The sequence below is a fragment of the Protopterus annectens genome, chromosome 17.part0, assembly GCF_019279795.1.
Source record: "Protopterus annectens isolate FY-2018-M chromosome 17.part0, PAN1.0, whole genome shotgun sequence".
Classification (NCBI taxonomy): Eukaryota; Metazoa; Chordata; order Ceratodontiformes; family Protopteridae; genus Protopterus; species Protopterus annectens.
Genome location: NC_056751.1, coordinates 249704064 through 249723155, shown reverse-complemented (window position 1 = coordinate 249723155; position 19092 = coordinate 249704064). Strand labels below are relative to the sequence as shown.

The window sequence follows — 19092 nt, the reverse complement described above, 5'->3', positions numbered from 1 at the left end:
CTTTGGTAACTGTTTCAAAGAAATCAACTAGGTTTAAGAGGCAAAATCTGCCCTTAACAAAGCCGAATTGGGTAGGGTCCAGTGTCTGGAGGCTCCCAATGTCTTTGTTTATGAGTTCCATGATAATACGCTCCATAGCTTTACAGACCAGACTAGTCAGGCCTATGGGGCAATAGTTTCTGGGGTCTGTTGTGGCACCACTTTTGTGGAGTGGGACCACTGTAGCTGTACGCCATTCTTTGGGTACATATCCCGTAGTAAGGCTAAGTTTGAACAGTGATTTAATGTGAGGGTTCAGTTCTTCTTGGAGCACGTGTAAGACACAGCCTGGGACACCGTCTGGTCCCATAGATGCTGTGTTTTTTGCTTTGGAGAGGGCAGCTTTCACCTGTGCATCTGTGATGTCAGGGAGGTTACATTCAGTTGGGATAGGCATTTGCTCCTTTGGGGGAGAAGGGGGGGGAGAAGTTTGCGCTGAATCTGCCAGGATGTTGGCTATGTCTGTAGGTTCGGTATATTTTGTACCATTATGCAACAATTCAAAGCATATCTTGGAGTTTCCGCCCATGTTCCTGACATAACTAAAGAAGGTCTTGTGATTATCTTTAGTGTCTAGGGCAATTTTTCTTTCGAAACTGGCCTTTGATGATTTTATGAGGGATCTAAGTTTCTTGCTAATACTAATCAGAGATGCCTTCCCTTTTTGGGATTTTGCTCTATCATGTAGTAGCTTCCTCCTTCTGTTGTATAGCTTATTTATGGCCGGGGTCCACCAGACCGGTCTCCTGTTTTTGGAGGAGTGAGTCTTGGTTTTATTTAGGATAGCATGATCCATGCATTCCTGCAGGTGCTCATAGAATGCATTTGTAAAGGATTCTGCAGATTGGACTGTATTATCCTCTGGCCCAGGGGCTTTGAAGGATTCCACCTCAGTCTTGAGAAGTGCAAAGTTGGCTTTTGAGTAATTCTTTACAGTGATTTCCTTGGCTGGGGGTGGGGACGGGATATGGATGTCCAGGGAAATGTGTTTATGTTCTGATCTTACCAATGAGGGGTTTACCTCTAGTGTGGAACAGAGTCCCCATGTTGGTGATGACCAGGTCCAATATGTTGTTCCCTCTTGTGGGAGTGGTGACCAGTTGTTCCATTGCGTTAGAGTTTATAAATTCAAGGAACAGGTTGGGCGAGGGTGTTTGGGCTTGAGTAGTTTTCCCAGTCAATGTTTGGGTAGTTGAAGTCACCCAATAACATAGTGTTTGGAGAGACCTTCATATTCTCCAGTGTTCTCAGGAATGCCAAGTGGGGTTCCTGTAATAGGGAGGGTGTTCTGTAGCAGGCTACAAACTGAAAGGCAGTTTTGCCCACTGTTAGTTGCACATGGATGGTTTCCGATGCTTCCTGCAGTGCCACTAACCTGGAGCTGTAGATATCTTTGATGAATATAGATACTCCCCCTCCTTTTGTGCTTCAGTTCGAGATTTGGGGCCGAAACACATGGCATGAGTTATAACCTGGTAGTGCTGGGGTGCTCTCAGGAGCCTTGAACCAGGTTTCTGTTACTGCACAGGCATCGATTTTCTCCATACTGAGGAGAGCCTCAAGTGCGTGCATCTTGAGGTTTAGACTTCTGGCATTGAGTAGCATTACCTTTAGCTTTTTTATCCTTGGGTTGTCTATGGAGGTGGGTTTGTCCTTTGAGCCTTGCCTAAAAAAGGCACTATGGGGGTGGCAAGAGCCTTGGCCAGTATACAAAAGCCTAAGGGTGACAGGTGCAAGCCATCCCTAGCGAAGCAATGTGGCTTGTCGAGCATGTCATCCCAGGCTGACAGACACTGGATCCCCTTTGAATGACACCAATACTTTAGCCAACTGTTGAAACTGATCATTTTGTCTTTATACTGTGGCATCATTCTTGGTGAGGGCAAGAAGCTACTCAAGGTCAGGGTTATACCAGCCTGGGCTACATGGTCAGAGAGCTCCTCTATGTCTCTTTTCATGTAGTCCAGGGAGGTACATCTCAGGTCATTCACACCAGCATGGACAATGACGGAGTCATACTTGTACTTACTTTGGAGTGACCTGAGTGCTTGCGTTATGCGGCAGATCCTGGCACCTGACAGGCAGCTTACAGTGACCTTCTCCTTGTTCAGTCTGGTGAGTGGGACATCAGTGTGCCGGACAATAGAGTCCCCTATAACAAGTGTATTTGGTGTGTTGTTTGGCCTTAAGGGCTGTGACTGTGAGGCACACTGATTTTGTGAGACGTAATTTGTGGGTATTGTTGAGGGGTGATGTTGCTTGGATATCTGCTTAGGAGGTCTTTGCTGTTTAGGCAGATTTTTATTTAGAGCCTCTGAGTATGTTTTTGTGTGTTTATGTGTTGGGTATGCAGATGCAATAGGTCTGTGTGAGACTGGATTTGTGGTGTGGGTGGTTACCTTTTCCTCCTGACTGACTGTACCAGTCTTGGGATGAGAGAGCTCTGCCTCCAGTTTGGCTGTGTAACTGCATCTCTCACATGTATTAGAGTTTGTTGGAAGGAGGAGAGGATTGTCTGTGTACATGAGGCAATTGTAACATTGCCTCAAAATTCCCAGATTCACCAGCTGGACTGGAGAGTAACCTTGAAACTGACCATTGGACATACCAGATTAGTATAGGGAACTGTTTTTTCTACTGATCAGATTAGGGAAGGGAACTGATTTTTCACTTGATCAGGAAGGACCAATCGAGAGTCTAATACTTATGAGAAGTCAAGGAGGGTGTAGTGCTTTAGTTAGTTAGTGTTTCCTTATAAGAGCTGAGCAAGTGCAGGGCTTTAGAAAGAGAATAGAGTTACTTTGAGAGTTTGAACAGTTCTAAGGGAAAAAGTGAAGATCAGACTTTGTGGAGCCTGAAATAGTTTAAACCTGTTTAGGCGGCGCTGCCCGACGCTGCTCAGTGTGCAAAACCGCGCAAAAAGAGAGTTGTAGGGTTTTAAGAGAGAGAGATCAAGGAGTTGCCTTCTTACATCTCCTAACAGCTCACAATATATATAAACCCACTGCCTGCCCTGCTCTAACCTCTGTTCTTCCTACCTACCTTCCCACTAGATCTCTGCGATCCAAAGAAAAACACATTTTATTAGTTCACAAGCCCAATAAAAATGCTGGAAAATACTTCTACTCCTATTACATTGCCAAAACCTGTAATGGTCTTCCCACAGATATTACAATAAATGCCAACTCTAGCTCATTTAAAAATGCACTGAAAGAATTCTTAAGCAAAGCATGGATCTATATTTGCCCTAATCCCAATGAATTGCTATATCCCCTTCATCTTAACTACCTCTTCAACAACCTTTATTCCTCACTGTACTTTAACTACATTCTTTTCCTCCTATTTCTATTTTCATTTATACACACATATGGCTTACATAGGTCTTTTTACCCCTTTTCTCCTTCCTCCCTTTGTACATCAACTACTTGTTGTACACTCCATATTTCCCTTCTTCAAGCTCTCAACTTCTGTCCCGTGCGTCTCCTAGTGTTGTCTGTCCTTTCCTTTTCCTTTTCTAATAATTAATCAAGTTATCATAAAATGCCTCCCTGTAACCTGTAAATACCTATCATATCTCTTCCTTTGCCTCTTACATTTCAATTTGTGACACTCATATTTTTATATGAATTCTGCTATAATTATTTACCTCAGAGGTTTTCTTCCTGGGCATCTGCTGAAAATGGGATCCTATGGCCCCAATCAGTCTTTCCTGATAAACAAATGTCAAATAAATACAATAAAATAAATAAATGTTGCTATTATGTTTTTTTGCAGGTGGAATATTAGAGTATTAGATTACCGTTAAGTTTGAGAGAGTGCTGTGATGCTGTTATAAGATTTTTGCATGATTAATACAACATTTGCACTCTTTATCTGCTTTCTAAACTACTTAATTGTCAATTACTTTGAATTGCTTTTCCTTAGCCAAGCCTGAAAGTGGTCCATGGTGGGTCTGTGTTCTACCCCGGTTAACAGTTGGTAAATAACAAGTAAAAAATAAAAAAGCTAAGAGACAGCCTTTAGGACTAACACAATGGCAGTTAAGGGTAATAAGAGAGAGAGAGATGCATCATCGAAGATAATGGATCCATGTTCCTCATCTAGTTAAATAATGTACATTAATTCTGACTATTAAGAAGTCTCTAGATGATTAATTGTATGGGCAGTAAGAAGCATAGTGTGATCTTCTGTGTTACTAACTGCAGATACAGACACAAACAAGCACACACATACATACATACTGCTAAGGATACATTTTTTTTAAACAGACTTCATTACACTTGTCTTCTAAATCATAACTTCTCTCACATTATATTTACTGATGCATGGTTACTAGTGGATGCTGTATGAAAGCCTGAAAAATTATATATGATTCATTTATGTCTTTTCTAGACTTCCGACTGCTCTCAAAGTTTTATTTTTTACTCTGATGTAAAATTTGATTATGATGGCATGCATACATTCCTTTTTGAGTATGAAGAAGAGCGAATATTCCCTGAAGGTGGTATTCAGTTATGCCCACAACTTTGGTTTGTTGAATGATAATTGGTGAAACTTTGATTGTCCTTTGCCAAGGTTTTTACAGCCTTAGAGTTAACAAGAAAAATGGCAGCTACACAAGCAACAAAAAACAAACAAAAAAAATGTGCAGAGGAATCCCACTGTATCCAGAAAAATGGAACCAGGAATTTGTTTTATGATGCTTTTAAATATACATTTTTATATACACAATTACACATTTTATGAACATTTTATGTATAGTTAATATTCAAGTGATTATTTATTTTCACTAACATAGTCAAGGTTTATTTTTGTCCCGGTTTGTGTCTGTTGAATTTCAACACCATTTAATAATTTGTGGTGAATTGTTTAATTTGATAGGTTGATCAATTAAAGAACTTAGTGTGTCTGATAGAATGGTATATATTGAGGTTTCAGTTATCTCTGTTCAGTTCTGATGAAGTCCCTGCAGCAGAAGGGATGAAAGCACTTAACAGTTTGTATTACTGTGTAAAAGTACATTATAGTGGATTATTTTAATTAAATTTCTGTAACCTTAGAGTTAGTTATATTAGCTTAGAGAGTACAAAGGAAGAAGCCCTTTGCATGAGGGTTTTGGGAAATTGCCATGTAATGTAAAAAAAAAGTCTTGTTGATTGTCCATTTACTGAAACAGATTTGATTTTCCTAGACTTACCAAACACTGAAGGAAGGACACAGATTATATTCATACTAAACAGCTGATGAATTATTTTATTTGTGGATAAATATTTTGTTACATTGTTGGCATGCATTTGTAGATTTCTAGACTGCAATAATGTACCTTATGCATTGTTACTAAATTATAAGGACATTAAGAGACAGAAAAATGACATGCGAGTTTAATATGCTTCTGATTTTTGTTTTAGGGCCCTCTATTTGAACCTTCTTGGACTCTGGATAATTCTAGTATGTGCCGTTTTTTCAGGGCTTATTATGTATGCACATTATAAGAACTGTGACCCATGGACTGCCGGGTTCATATCTGCCCCTGACCAGGTAGGAATGAATGTTAATAAAGAATGCATCACATAAATTGCTATTTACTTAGCCACTTGAAAAGTATAAGATGTACATTTCTATTTGACTCGGTACTTGAAATTGTCATCCTATACTTTAGATTTCCTTCCACTTTGCAAGAATACTCAGGACTAAACTTACTTCTGAATATTGAGAGTAGGTCTACTGTATGTACATTATGCTCCCATCCATCTGTGATCATCACATTACATATCTGATATCATCAAAATATCTGTTATAAATTTAACTGTGCTGACTTACATATTCTACCCTGTATGACTCCATGTAACTCCCAGTTTTTGGTTTGTATTTTTACCTGATTTAGAAATGTGGTGAGGCTTTTCCAAACATCTGCAGTTCAGCTATATTGTTTTGTTGAGTATTTACAACTACTTTTAAAAGCTAAGAGCAGTACTGAGAATATAAATCAGAATAATTCAAGCCAAAGTCTGAAAAAAGTTAGGTTGCCATACTACTACCATTGTATTTACATGACAGTTAAATTTATTTCCATATTTCAACCACAACTCATATAAATGGGCCTGAAATTCTTTCTAGGAACAATATTTCCAAGATCACATTAATATGGTAGCCTCCCATTAACATGTACCACCTAATAATCTAATTGTGGTCTGTAGTAATAGCACCAATAGAAATAATTTAGACTTAAATGTTTTGGCTTAGTACACAAAAGAGAATGTGTGATCACAATAAACCACTCCAGGGTCTGAATACTTTTGTGGGAGATTTTACATGCTACAGCTATATTTTTTTGAAGGTATTATAAATATCTTTCAACACGTTTCAGCAGAAGAATGTAAGCATTTCTAGTTTTAATGACTGAGATAATTTAAATTACAAAAGCTTACTGTTTTTTTTCTGTGGTTATACGCAGTTTAGTGTGGCTTGGCATTACCATACCATCCATAACTGCAAGCAAAATAATTAAACTACAGCCAGTGCTAAATCTACAAAATGTCAACACTAAATCTACAAAATGTGGAACTGTACACTACCTCCATGAAACAAATGAGCAAAATGTGCAACACTTACTAAAAACTATGAAGGAAATTTACAACAAATGTGTACTTTATACTAGGTTCTTTTGATGCCCAGTCTCCCTTTGCATGATAGAAAAATCACTTGGGTACAAAATAATGTTTTCCTGTTTTTAAGTAAAAAATTATTATCCAGCAGTTATAATATAATGCACTTTTCCACAAACCCAGCTCTTCAGACATTAGAGACTTTGAGAGTAAGTTGTAAATTTATAGGAGCCTGGCAGGATAAGCCAACCAGCACCCCCCCCCCCAACAATGTGTGTGTGTGTGTATGAATTTCAGCTAGCATTAGTCACTAAAGCTAAGAGTACTAATAGAAGGCCATCCTAGTTATTGGTTAACTACTTGAATTTTGGTACCTAAAATAAACCTCAAGTTGTTCTGTGTAATCAAAGAACACGCACACACACACACAGACACACACACACACATTTCATATTTTTGCTAAGTACTATACCTTGTCGTCATGACAGTGAATTTGACTAACACAGTCATGGGAAATGGGAGGGGGATATCATCTACCGCTCTCAGTTCCAAGAGCACATAAGATGCTATTATCATTTTACTGACAATATTTTGATCATATGGGAAGGTGATATAAGCAGGTTGCACCATTTTGTTTACCACATCAGTGAGTCATCTTAATTTTTGAGGATCACCAACCACCACAACCTCATCTCTGTTAGCTTTTTGGATCTTACCATCTCAAAAGACTTTGAACTCTTCAGGAAACTATCCAGTGTAAACATGCTGCTGCACTTCAGTAGCATGCACTCTCACATTACTAAACATAATATGGTTAAGTCACAGGGCATGAGATTAGCCAGAGTTTTGAAAGAACTTGAAACTTTAACCAAGAACCTTACTAACCAGCAAAATTATTTTCTAGCTAGACGGTAAGCAAAGGAGGAGGCTCAATGGCATTATATAACCTATCATGGTGTTGAAACAGAGCAATGACCCATCTCTACAAGATCCAGTAGGTAGGCTGGATAGAGGCTTTAGCTTCCAGGCCTAACAATGTGCACTCCACCACAAGAGGCTAGAAAAAGGAATATGACCCTCACTTACCACAAGACTACAACAAATCAGGGATACCATCATCAATAACTGGGTCTTAATACAGGACAACAGGCAACTTAGGTAAATTCTTAGCACAGACCCCAGCTTCATCTTCAAGAGGGTTGAAAGCATTAAGGATTTAACTGCAAAGAAATGGAAAGACACAACTAGATTACTTAGAGGCACTCACAAATGTGGCCTTCCTTGACTGCAGATCCTGCCCTTTAATGAGTGGTTGGGATCATTTCCGGTGCCCAAGAACCAGAAAGCTTCACAGTAACACAGTCCCAGGGAACTGTGAGAGTGAGACTGTAGTTTACTAGGCACAGTGCAAGTCCTGCAATTCCTCTTATGTGGGAAGACCATTAATAAATTAAAGAGACAAAATGCACAATACTTGTCCAAAATTAAATCAAAGAGTCTCAGTAACATGTTGGCTAGATAACTTAATGATTTCCTAAACTGTGGTGGTTTTACATTTCTGGTTTTGGATAATATTTTTACCAAGTCTTTAGGTGGTAATAAAACACCTTACTAAGAAAACATGAACTATTCTGGCAGATTAAACTTGGTGTATACTGAACCCCAGGACTAAATACCAGCTGCTCTATTAATGGAATTTTAACACTTAGGAAACTCAGTCTAAAAGCATACATTCCTTGTCTCTGGAAAACTCATACATTATCCCGCTACACAAAGGAGGAAATTCAACAGACCACAGACATTACTAAGTTTAGACCTATAGCAACCTTATCCACTGTCTACAAAATACTTGAAAAATGTATTCAAAAACAACTACTAAACTATCTCCTGCAGGAAGAACTCCTATTCCTCAGACAACACAGCTTCCATCCTTCCCATACTATGTACACTGTATTTCTAACCTTTATAGATGCTATTAATAAAGCTAGATATAACTGCAAACTAGTATCCTCCTTATTTCCGGACTTGTCTAAAGCCTTTGTCACAGTTTGTCACAGCAAAACTTCTACTTTAAGTGTCCTTATTAGGCCTATCTCAGCCCACCCTTCTATGGTTCAAAAGTTACCTGCCCAGTAAGTACCCTTTCTCCATACCTCCCAGTCACCACTGGTATACCACAAGACTCTATCCTTTGTCCCCCTCTTCTTTAACATTCTCACTAACACCTTCTACACATCCACACAACAGGCCTCTTTAATACAATACACAGATGACTCCTGTACATCTGACAACCTGATATATCTCCAAAAAATTACTCAGAAGCTTTAACAGCCACTGAAAATGCCTTCATAACTCACAACTCATGCTCAACACCCCCCAAAAAACAAACTACTTATTTTTCCCCCATTTCCTTCTCTTATGAAAAAAAGTTCAAAATCCTCTCTCCTAATAATACAACCATTGAAATCCCTACTCACAGCCATAGCTGGCCTTAGGCATAGGCCAACTAGGCAGCCGTCTAGGGCGCCAATCTAGTAGGAGCAGTTTTCCAGTATTTATTTGGTGTAGGTAGACCAGGATGGGTATACTGGGTGGTGTGGTGGGGGGCGCCGTAGAGCCCTTTTGCCTAGTGCACCAGTTGACCTAAGGCCACTCTTGCTCACAACAAATTATTAGGGATGACTGTGGAGAACAATCTTAAATTCAACCTGCATATACAAAACTGCATAAAAAAAAATCACCAGAAACTAGGGGTGCTCTACATATACAAAAATGTTCTCACCATGGCAACTAAAAGTAGACTTGCCACTGCTTACCTCCTCCTCTCTCTACTTTATGCATTCCCATCCTTACTAGCCTTAAGGCATCACAAAAATCAAAACTTTAACAATGCTATAATAAAGTGGCTAAATTCACAGCAAATGCCCATTTCAGAACCCACCACTGTATTTCACTAAACAGCCATAACTTGTTAGAACTACCCCATCAACTAATATATGCACAGCTCCTTACTACTTATAAAATTATTCAGCATCCATCTGTTTGTCCAGCTCTAAATACCATTCTACGCAATGATATTTCCAATCAGTCATTATGATCTGGTGACCAAAAACTCCTCTCTGCCCACAAACTTATCAAATATGCTGGGCATGTTTTGTACTCATACCATATTGCTAAGGTCTAGAACTCCTTACCTGTATCAATCAGGTCAATACCCACCCTCCAGTCCTTTGAAACTATTCTGAAAGGCTTCCTAACCAACATCTGGCTGTGTTCTTGCTCAACCCCAGGATAAATAATATCCCTAAATATGAACAAGTCCCTATACATAGCTTAGACCTACTTACTCTCCGCTTATTCTCTTTCTACATATACTATAACCCTGTTTTTTTTCTCTGACTTCATATTACAATTCCTATTTGTATTATACTAATTTACCTTTAATTTCTCTATAAACTGGCTTAAATATCTATAAATATTAAATCATTCTCATTTAAGTTATACCTATTCTTAACCAATGTTTTCACATTATGTCTAATTTTGTATAATTATTTAAATTGCAGATGTTTTTGTATTATTTTTGTAGATTATAAAATTATTGTCCTTAAAATGAGTACCTACCCAGCTGAATTTTCCCAGTAATCAAAAGTAAATAAATAATAAACAAGCAATAAATAAAGTACTATTGAGGTTTCTTGGAATTGGCTGTACTTATGTTTTGTTAAAGATACATGTGGGTCCCCACAGTAATACTGTTTACCAACAGACAATAATAGTCTCACTCAAATTGACTCTAAGATACTATGATGACCATCCACAATATGGTTTACACTACACTTTCAAGACACATTCACAATTAAAATCTTGTTATATTTCAACTGAATTTCTGGTATTTGTTTTTAATTTTTATTGAATTATAAGGTCACTAGCCAAGGAAAACTGAGCCAGCACATGAATGCAGGAATTTTAAATTGCTTTTTAATAATTTTTTATTATACTTTTAATATACAGTTATTTTTAATTTTTTCCCAGAATGATGGATCTGATGAAGTTGCCCAAAGTGCTTTCAATTTGTACATTAATGTTGGATAACACTTGGGTATGGTGTAAAATTTTAAAATTGTGTTACATTTCTGTCTTTTCTTTACTTATTTGGGGGGTACAAACTTAAAAGATAGATGTGCTGATTATCTGGTTAGCTGAAAGAGCAAGCCAGGCTAATTAAGTGAAAGCCGGACACCTGATTTGACATGGAGAAGGCTCAGGGCAATCATTGCTCCCATGCTAATTAAGTGAAAGGACACCCAATTAAATGTGAGGCAGGTTCATGGCAATCATAGCCCTCCTCTAGTCTCCGTTCTCACCCCTAGTAATCTTAATTTTATGTAAGTCAGTATCTTGCTGGATTGTTACTGTATGAAAAACTGCTCAGCCATAAAAGATCTGGATTTCAACTTATAAATAGTCTCTGCATTTTCTCCTGCTGAATAGGGTCAACAAAAAATTCAGGAACCTCTTCAATAATAGGAACAGGTGTTCAAGTGTAGTTACACATGTGCTTCAAACAGCCTGTCCCAGAAGACTGAGGAAGTAGGAATGGACCACGGGGGTAAAAAATCTACCAGAAGGAGTGCAAGGTAGCATTCTTAGAATGGTTACAGAGATATATATTGCCACCACTCCTAGGAGCAACAGGAACAAAAAATAGTTCTTAAATAAAAGAAATCTGGACTTAGGAGGAAAATCAAAGGAGTCATAACATGGAAATGAATTTCATGCCATGGAGATGTTCCACATACCACACCAGTGGTATGCAATTATACCACATTATCTACATCTAAAAAGGCATTTTCTAAAATTGCATTCCCAACAATATAAAGACAATAGACTATCTTATTCAGTTCAGAGAATCACTCAACGAGCATCTCAACTCACGTGTTTCCATGACACAGACTAAGTGCTCTAATACCTAAAGAAAGTAATGCACAAAAAACCAAAGACAAGCAAAAAATTAATCCACGACCTTGAAGAAAGGAACCGGAGCTCTGCTAAAGTCCACAAAGATATAATTTATTTCTGAAATGTTCCAAGAGTCACAGATAAAATCACACAAGCGCTTTCGCTCAGGCAATCCTGAGCTTTATCAAGTAAAAACAAGTTGCAGTGTGTGGTAACCTCCATTAAATACCCTAGCAATTATACAATTAATTAATAAAATCTGATGTTAAAGTGCTCTGATAATTTAAAGTTATATATTAAAAAATAATTATCATTACAACAACCCGAAAATGAAATGTTTGCAATGACGTGCACTTATATAAAAATGAAATAACCATAAAAAACATTTTAAAATGCCAGTTGCCTAGTTTTCTGAGACTACAGATCTGAATTCTCGTTGGGGTTGAAGATTATTAAAAAATATTTGAAAATGCGTTTAGATTAGTAATGAATTAATAAATGTTTGTTTTACACTGTTAAAAAATGCAGTTGAATATGCATAAGGTATTTTTAATGCCCATCTATGTAAAATTTCATGTTGAATTTGATTTATTGGTTGAAGTCATGTAGCCGTGGGTGTTCAATAATTTAGTGTGCTGTGGGGAGATGTTGTAATATAAAAGGGGCTCAAGTATAAGAGTTACAACCTAGCCCTCCTGAGCTTGAGGACCGGTTTAATGCTGATCATCCCATTCAGACCTGGTGGCTTCCCTGCATTCAGCCTCAACTGCCATAATAGTTCACGATAGCCCAAGGTGGATTCCCAGTCACCACCCCTTGCATCTGGTTCAACTTGTTCCAGGACTAGGAACTGGATTTTGGGTTCTGGGCAGGAGAGTGAATGTTTATAGAAGGCGTTGGTTTCCTTCTTTTTAGTCATGTCGTAAAGATGTTCGTAAATACGTTTTCTTAATTCCCTCTCAGTTTTGCCCACGTAGAAACTTTGACAGTTGGTGCACATCCCCAAGTATACAACCCCTCTGGTGGCACAGGTGTAAAATCCAGTAGGGTGTATCTTGTAGTTTCTAGACGGGAGGTAGGGTGCTGTCTCTTTGGATATGGCATGGCACTGGGCGCAGGCACCACATTTGAATGTGCCCAGTCTTGGTTGTTTTACCTTCATCCTGTTTCCTTGATTTCTTTCAAATATTTCCTTTAAATTAGCACCTCTTTTACGAACGAAACTGGGTTTAGGTGGTATGTAGTCCTTTAGTTCTTCAAAGAGGGTTAAAACTGGCCAGTGATGTAAAATTGTTTCTTCCAATTCATAGGAATTTGATGAGTATGTGTATGCAAAACTGTTAATGTGAACAGCATCTTTGTTTAGTGTGTTGTTGGTCACTGGTACAAACCCCCCCCCTAGTATTGGTTTGTAGAGGGAGTGTCGTGCAGATTTTACCCTCTGCTGCTAGAGTTGAAAATAATTCCAAGGGGTAACCTCTCTCCAAGAAAAGGTTTTTCAAAAATTCCACCTCGGATTCAAAATCTTTCTCCGTACTGCATATTCTACTTGCTCTGATGAGCTGCCCCTTAATAATCCCCCTCTTTTGATATGGTGGGTGGGCACTTTCGAAGTGTAGAAAGGAGTTAGAAAATGTGGCCTTGCGATGTAGTTTGGAATGAAAGGTTTTCTGATTGTAGTCCTTGTAGAGGGTGATGTCTAGATAATGAAGTTTGTGCTGATCCACTGTGTGCGTGAATTGTAAGAAATTCGTTGTTGAATTGATGTGTGTAAGGAATTCCGACAGGTTCTCCTCAGAGCCAGACCATAAAATACAGATGTCATCCAAATAACGTCTGTAAAAAAGAATGTGATCTTCCCATGGAGTATCAAAACGAATGTATGCTCCCACATGTGCAATACTACATTTGCGTAAAAGGATGCACAAGATGCCCCCATGGCAACCCCCTTGCGTTGCCGGTACAATTCACCATTAAAAAAGATGAAGTTATTGGACAAAACCATTTCCATCATCTCGGTAAGCAAGTTGGACATTTTGTTGCTGAGAGTTGTTTTCTGGCCTAGAAATTGGGCAAACCATTCCAAACCTTCTTGGTGAGGGATGCTAGAAAAAAGATCTTTGATGTCCACTGTAACCATTAAAATGTCTGGTGAGTAGCAAGAGGTGGGAATGTCCCGAAGGAAGTGCCAGGAATCCTTGCAGACATTGGACAGTAAAGACGTGTATTCCTTAGTCATGTAATCAATAAATTTTCCCAAGGGCTCAGTCACTCCACCTGCTCCTGATACAATCGGCCTGAATTGTAATGGGTTAATTCCTTTATGGGTTTTGGGAATCCCGAAGATGACTGGTATCCTGGGTTTTTCCACGTGTAAGTAGTTGTAGACCTTTTCATTGATGGCCTGTTGTAGTAGAAGGTCACTGAGATAATAATTAATCCCAGCGAAGGCGATATTAATCTCATTTCGTGAAACCGTCTCATACTGTTCATCATTTTGCAACATGGTGTGTATGTGGGCTTCGTAATCCTCTGAAAACAGAAGGACAATTCCTCCTCCTTTATCAGGTTTCATGACCCTGATTTTTTCTTCATGCAGATGTTTTATAAAGTTCATTTCTTGTTCAGAAAAGTTTGGATGAAGTAAAATTTCTTGATTATTGTATACTTTCCTAAAGTCATTTTCTACTAATTTTTCAAAAAAGAGGATTATTGGGTGTAGTGGGGGATTGAAGAGGCTTGTACGTGTTGGGCCTGTTGCATTAAATGTTTGACCTTTGAAAATCAGGTTTAAGTTTAGAGCTCTGGTAAACATTTTTAAATCTATCAAAGCTTGTGTTAAATTCATAGGTTTAGTTGGGACAAAATGTAGCCCTCGGGTGAAAACATCAAAAGCATTTTTGGGAAGGTTCATGTCAGTATAATTGTATATGGCAAAGTTGTTTCTCCTTGAAATAGTGCAGTTACCCTCAATGTTAGTAGAATTTTGACTATATAAACCCAGGTTTGGGGCTTGGTCAGTTGTAGGATCATTCAGGGGTGTTGGAGCAGTTGATGTATGGTGGTTTGTTAGTGAACAAAATTCCAAGACCTCGGTGCCTACCTTTGTCTCTGTCCCCAAACCCCGGTCTGGCCGGGGTTCTGTTGAAAATCCTGGTTGTTGGTACCCTTTCTGTTCTTCTCTGCTAGCCTTTCACTTCTTCTAGGGGGTTCCTCTTGTCTGTCATGTGTATCACTAGCCCTATCTAAGTTTGTGGAGTTATTTTTGGATGAAGTTCTGTTGTAACCATTGGGGCTAGGGTAGGCTAGGCCATCCCTATATTCGATGAGATCACGTTCTAATTTTCTTAATTTTCTGTTAAGAATCTTATCACAGAAAACATCAACATTGTCGAAAACCTTGTCATAGTTTGGTTTAAAAGCACTAAAATCAGTACTAGATGTTAATTCATTGTTTAAAGTGTCTAGTTCATTCATTAATGTTTGTGCTTTCAATTCATATTCCCCTACCATTACATGCAACATTTCCAATCCAGCTTTATCAAAAATCTCACACAAATTAAAATAATAATCAGTACCATACTGGACATTGTTTGGAAATTTAAAGAAGCGTAGCCCTTTCGGGACACGCTTCACTCTCAAACATTCATTCAACTAGTCTATCTCTAACTGTGTACTCCTTAGGGAGTATAATTTGTCCTTGAACAAGTCCATGTTCTGATCAAAATTTGAAAAATTATTAAAGTTATTACTACCTTTAGAAAAGGTGAAGCGTTGACCAGCCCATTTGGTAAAGTTTACATCCTTATTTTTGTGTTTCAAAGCAGGATTGTTAGTTCCGTTGGTCCCTATATGTGCATTAGTTTCAGGAGCTCTAATAGCTTCATGGCGACGAGTAAAGTTGTTTCTTCTGGATCCGGCGCCAGACATGTCCGTGGAGGATAATGTGGAGCTTATACCCTCTTCCGGGTCCGCAATAACCGGTAATCCAAAGTTGTTTTGTAGTGCTTGCTGCTGGTTGCAAGCTAGCCCTGGTGAAGCAGCCGCGGTTGGTTTCAGCAAGTTAGTGAGCTCTTTGAGTGCAACCAATACTTGGTTGAACTCCGCTCTGCTCACCGGAAGGTCGTTTGTAGTGATCTGCAGAATTTCAGGAGTTTCTCCTGGATTAAAGGTTTCTTCTCCGTTGGCCATGGCGAACAAAACCAGAGGAAGTAATGCACAAAAAATCAAAGACAAGCAAAAAATTAATCCACGACCTTGAAGAAAGGAACCGGAGCTCTGCTAAAGTCCACAAAGATATAATTTATTTCTGAAATGTTCCAAGAGTCACAGATAAAATCACACAAGCGCTTTCGCTCAGGCAATCCTGAGCTTTATCAAGTAAAAACAAGTTGCAGTGTGTGGTAACCTCCATTAAATACCCTAGCAATTATACAATTAATTAATAAAATCTGATGTTAAAGTGCTCTGATAATTTAAAGTTATATATTAAAAAATGATTATCATTACAACAACCTGCAAATGAAATGTTTGCAATGACATGTGCACTTATATAAAAATGAAATAACCATAAAAAACATTTTAAAATGCCAGTTGCCTAGGTTTCTGAGAATACAGATCTAAATTCTCGTTGGGGTTGAAGATTATTAAAAAATATTTGAAAATGCGTTTAGATTAGTAATGAATTAATAAATGTTTGTTTTACACTGTTAAAAAATGCAGTTGAATATGCATAAGGTATTTTTAATGCCCATCTATGTAAAATTTCATGTTGAATTTGATTTATTGGTTGAAGTCATGTAGCCGTGGGTGTTCAATAATTTAGTGTGCTGTGGGGAGATGTTGTAATATAAAAGGGGCTCAAGTATAAGAGTTACATATATACCTAAACCTTATCACAGCTATAGAACTATCTTAAACTTCTGTTGTTGTCTCTGCTCATGGTGATGCTCAATTAATCTATTCCTTCTTCATCCATTTTGCTTCCTCCAGTAATCTCTACCACAACTATTACCCCACATTATTTTTTACTCCACTCTCAGGTAGGGTAAATAAATATTTGGGCAACCTTGCTCCCTTAAATAAATATTTCTTCATATTTCTACTGTTTTCTTCCTTTGTATTGGTCATGCTCTCCCTGAATTTCTATCTACTGCTTCCTTTTGTATACCTCTGAGACACTCAAAGTCCTCCTACTTTTGTAATTATCGAATGCCAACAAAGTATTTAATAGATAATTTTCATATTCTGATTGTACTATTTTTCCTGACTCTATAATATGCATTTACTATTTGCAATGGTCTATATCCTGTACTGTACATATTATGATTTGTTGTTGAGCTTGAGTTTGTTAAAAGTAAGACTTATTTTATTGTACCATCTACTCTTTGTGCATTATATTTTCTGCTTGTGTAGTTTGTATATATTCTGTGCTGCATTTACTCTGTGTTATTGTTCTGCCTTTATGGTCGGGGTTGTAGCTGAAAATTGTCCTTGGACCAGTTGATTTAACTAGTTAACAAAAATGAAATAAGTAAATACACACCACTGGGTGGAACAACTTTATCTAGTCTGGATTGCTAAGTTAAAACAGATTTATTTCACTTTTTAAATAGGTTACAAATGGGAAAAGGGAGCAGTAAAGACCATGCACATGAAGTGGGAAAGATAAGAAGAAGCAAAGCAGATAGAGTAGAGAGAGAAAATGCTGTACAGCAATGACCTGCATCAAGAATCCTAGGAAATAAAGCAGGAAGGATTGCAAAGAGTCTTGATGGGTGCTTTTTAGACTTTTCATACAAGTCTTCAAGAAGTGTCAAGGACTAGAACATGGTTTTCTATTTCAGAATATACTTCTGTAGTTAATCTTCCTCTCACTGAACACAAAGATGCATTGCAGCCATAAAGGTTCATGTGAAAATGGTTTTAAGACTTGGTAGTGTTAATGCTACTTTGGCTAAATAAGTTTCTCGGATTTTGAAATCTGACAAGGATTTCAACATGTGAGGACAACATTTCTAATGCTGCATCTAAAATTTTCTTACATTCCAAAGCATACTCTCCTCATGTGGTTAACCTGCAATGTATGTCAATATACTACATGCTATTTGAGACATTCTCTTCTGACTTATTGAGGAACCAAAAACAAAAAAAAAAAAATCTTTCATACTGTGAAGGGCACACAGAGAACATTAACAAAGTCTGCTTCTAATTCTCCTAGACTACTTCCATCAAATGATTAGAATTTTAAGATACAGTAAAGATCCTTTAAGCTGCCATGAATAAGCCAGGCTTTAGAAAAGCTTTCAGAGAAAGTTGCCTTCAGACATTCTTATGGCATATAAATTAAGAAGACATTTTTTTTCATTTTGACCATTCATAATTAAATACGAATATTCATTTCAGATGCTTTTCCAGGTATAATTATTATTTTATGGAACAGTTGCAAATATCAAAAAGCTGGTTACAAAGAAAGAAATGTTATTTTGATTAGCTTTATGCATTTAAATGTGACTGGTAATGTACAAATAATTTGTTCAGTTAACAAATCCTTATAGGTTATTTGCTGAATAGTTTTGATACTGTTTATTATATTGTTAGTCAAGTTATTAAAATTCCTAAATATGTGGATTATATCAGTGAGATCTCCAAGTGGTCTAGCAGTAGTAAGCAGTCTTGTTTTTACATAATGATGCTACTATGTCATTTATAGAAGTATTTATTTTATAGCTTTATCCTGGCATCCAAGTCAACAAGCCAAGATGTTCCTTTTCCAACTTGTTATGGTATATTAATTTATTGAGAGCAGTGTCTGGAGTTGCATCTATACTTCGTGTGTTAAACTATCTGTTAACATTGTGAAGATATGTGAAGGCTGCCAACCTAGCAAGATAGAATTTTGTAGATAATTCTGTCATTTGTAAATATTAATATAAGCTACAAGCTTGTTCTCTTAAATGGAAGAAAATGGTGTCAAATATTGAACGTCAAAAATGTAACCACATTGCACTCTGCTGGAGGAAAGCTGATAAGTCAAGCATTGTATAATTCTTTGATCTCAAACTCGGAGCAGAGATGTCTGGATGAAGCAATTCTTGCTGTTGTTTTGAGACCAGAGTTAATTGCTAGAATTTGCATGTATAATGTATTTTATTGCTGTAGCTTCCAAACCAGGTGCAAGATCAAAAGGGCAGTTACACTCTGGGTTTCTGTTAGCCTGGGAACCACAGAGAAATGATGTAATCTGAAATGAGTCAGTAGTACTGTGTTATCAATTTAAGGAGAGAGAGAGAGACTCAGGGCATTTTGTATTTGTCTTCAGAACATCCATCACCAGCACTGCTTTGCTCTATACATAAGTTTATTTTAGAAATGCGTTTGCTCTTAGATATAGATAGGAAATAGGAAGATTAGATTAGCTGTTTTTTCTGTACTGATGCCAAAACTATTCTACTGTATTATTTTAAGCATTTTCCTGTGATCTCTGAAC

At 37.6% G+C, this 19092-nt stretch overlaps 1 protein-coding gene across 1 annotated transcript in view; it reads left to right on the top strand.

Moving 5' to 3' along the window:
* Positions 1-19092, top strand: part of SLC5A12 (solute carrier family 5 member 12) — a 374561-nt gene that overhangs the window by 198555 nt on the left and 156914 nt on the right. The window contains exon 7 of the mRNA XM_044059166.1: positions 5448-5577. Coding sequence (XP_043915101.1) covers positions 5448-5577 — 130 coding nt within the window. The remainder of the gene's footprint in view (positions 1-5447; positions 5578-19092) is intronic.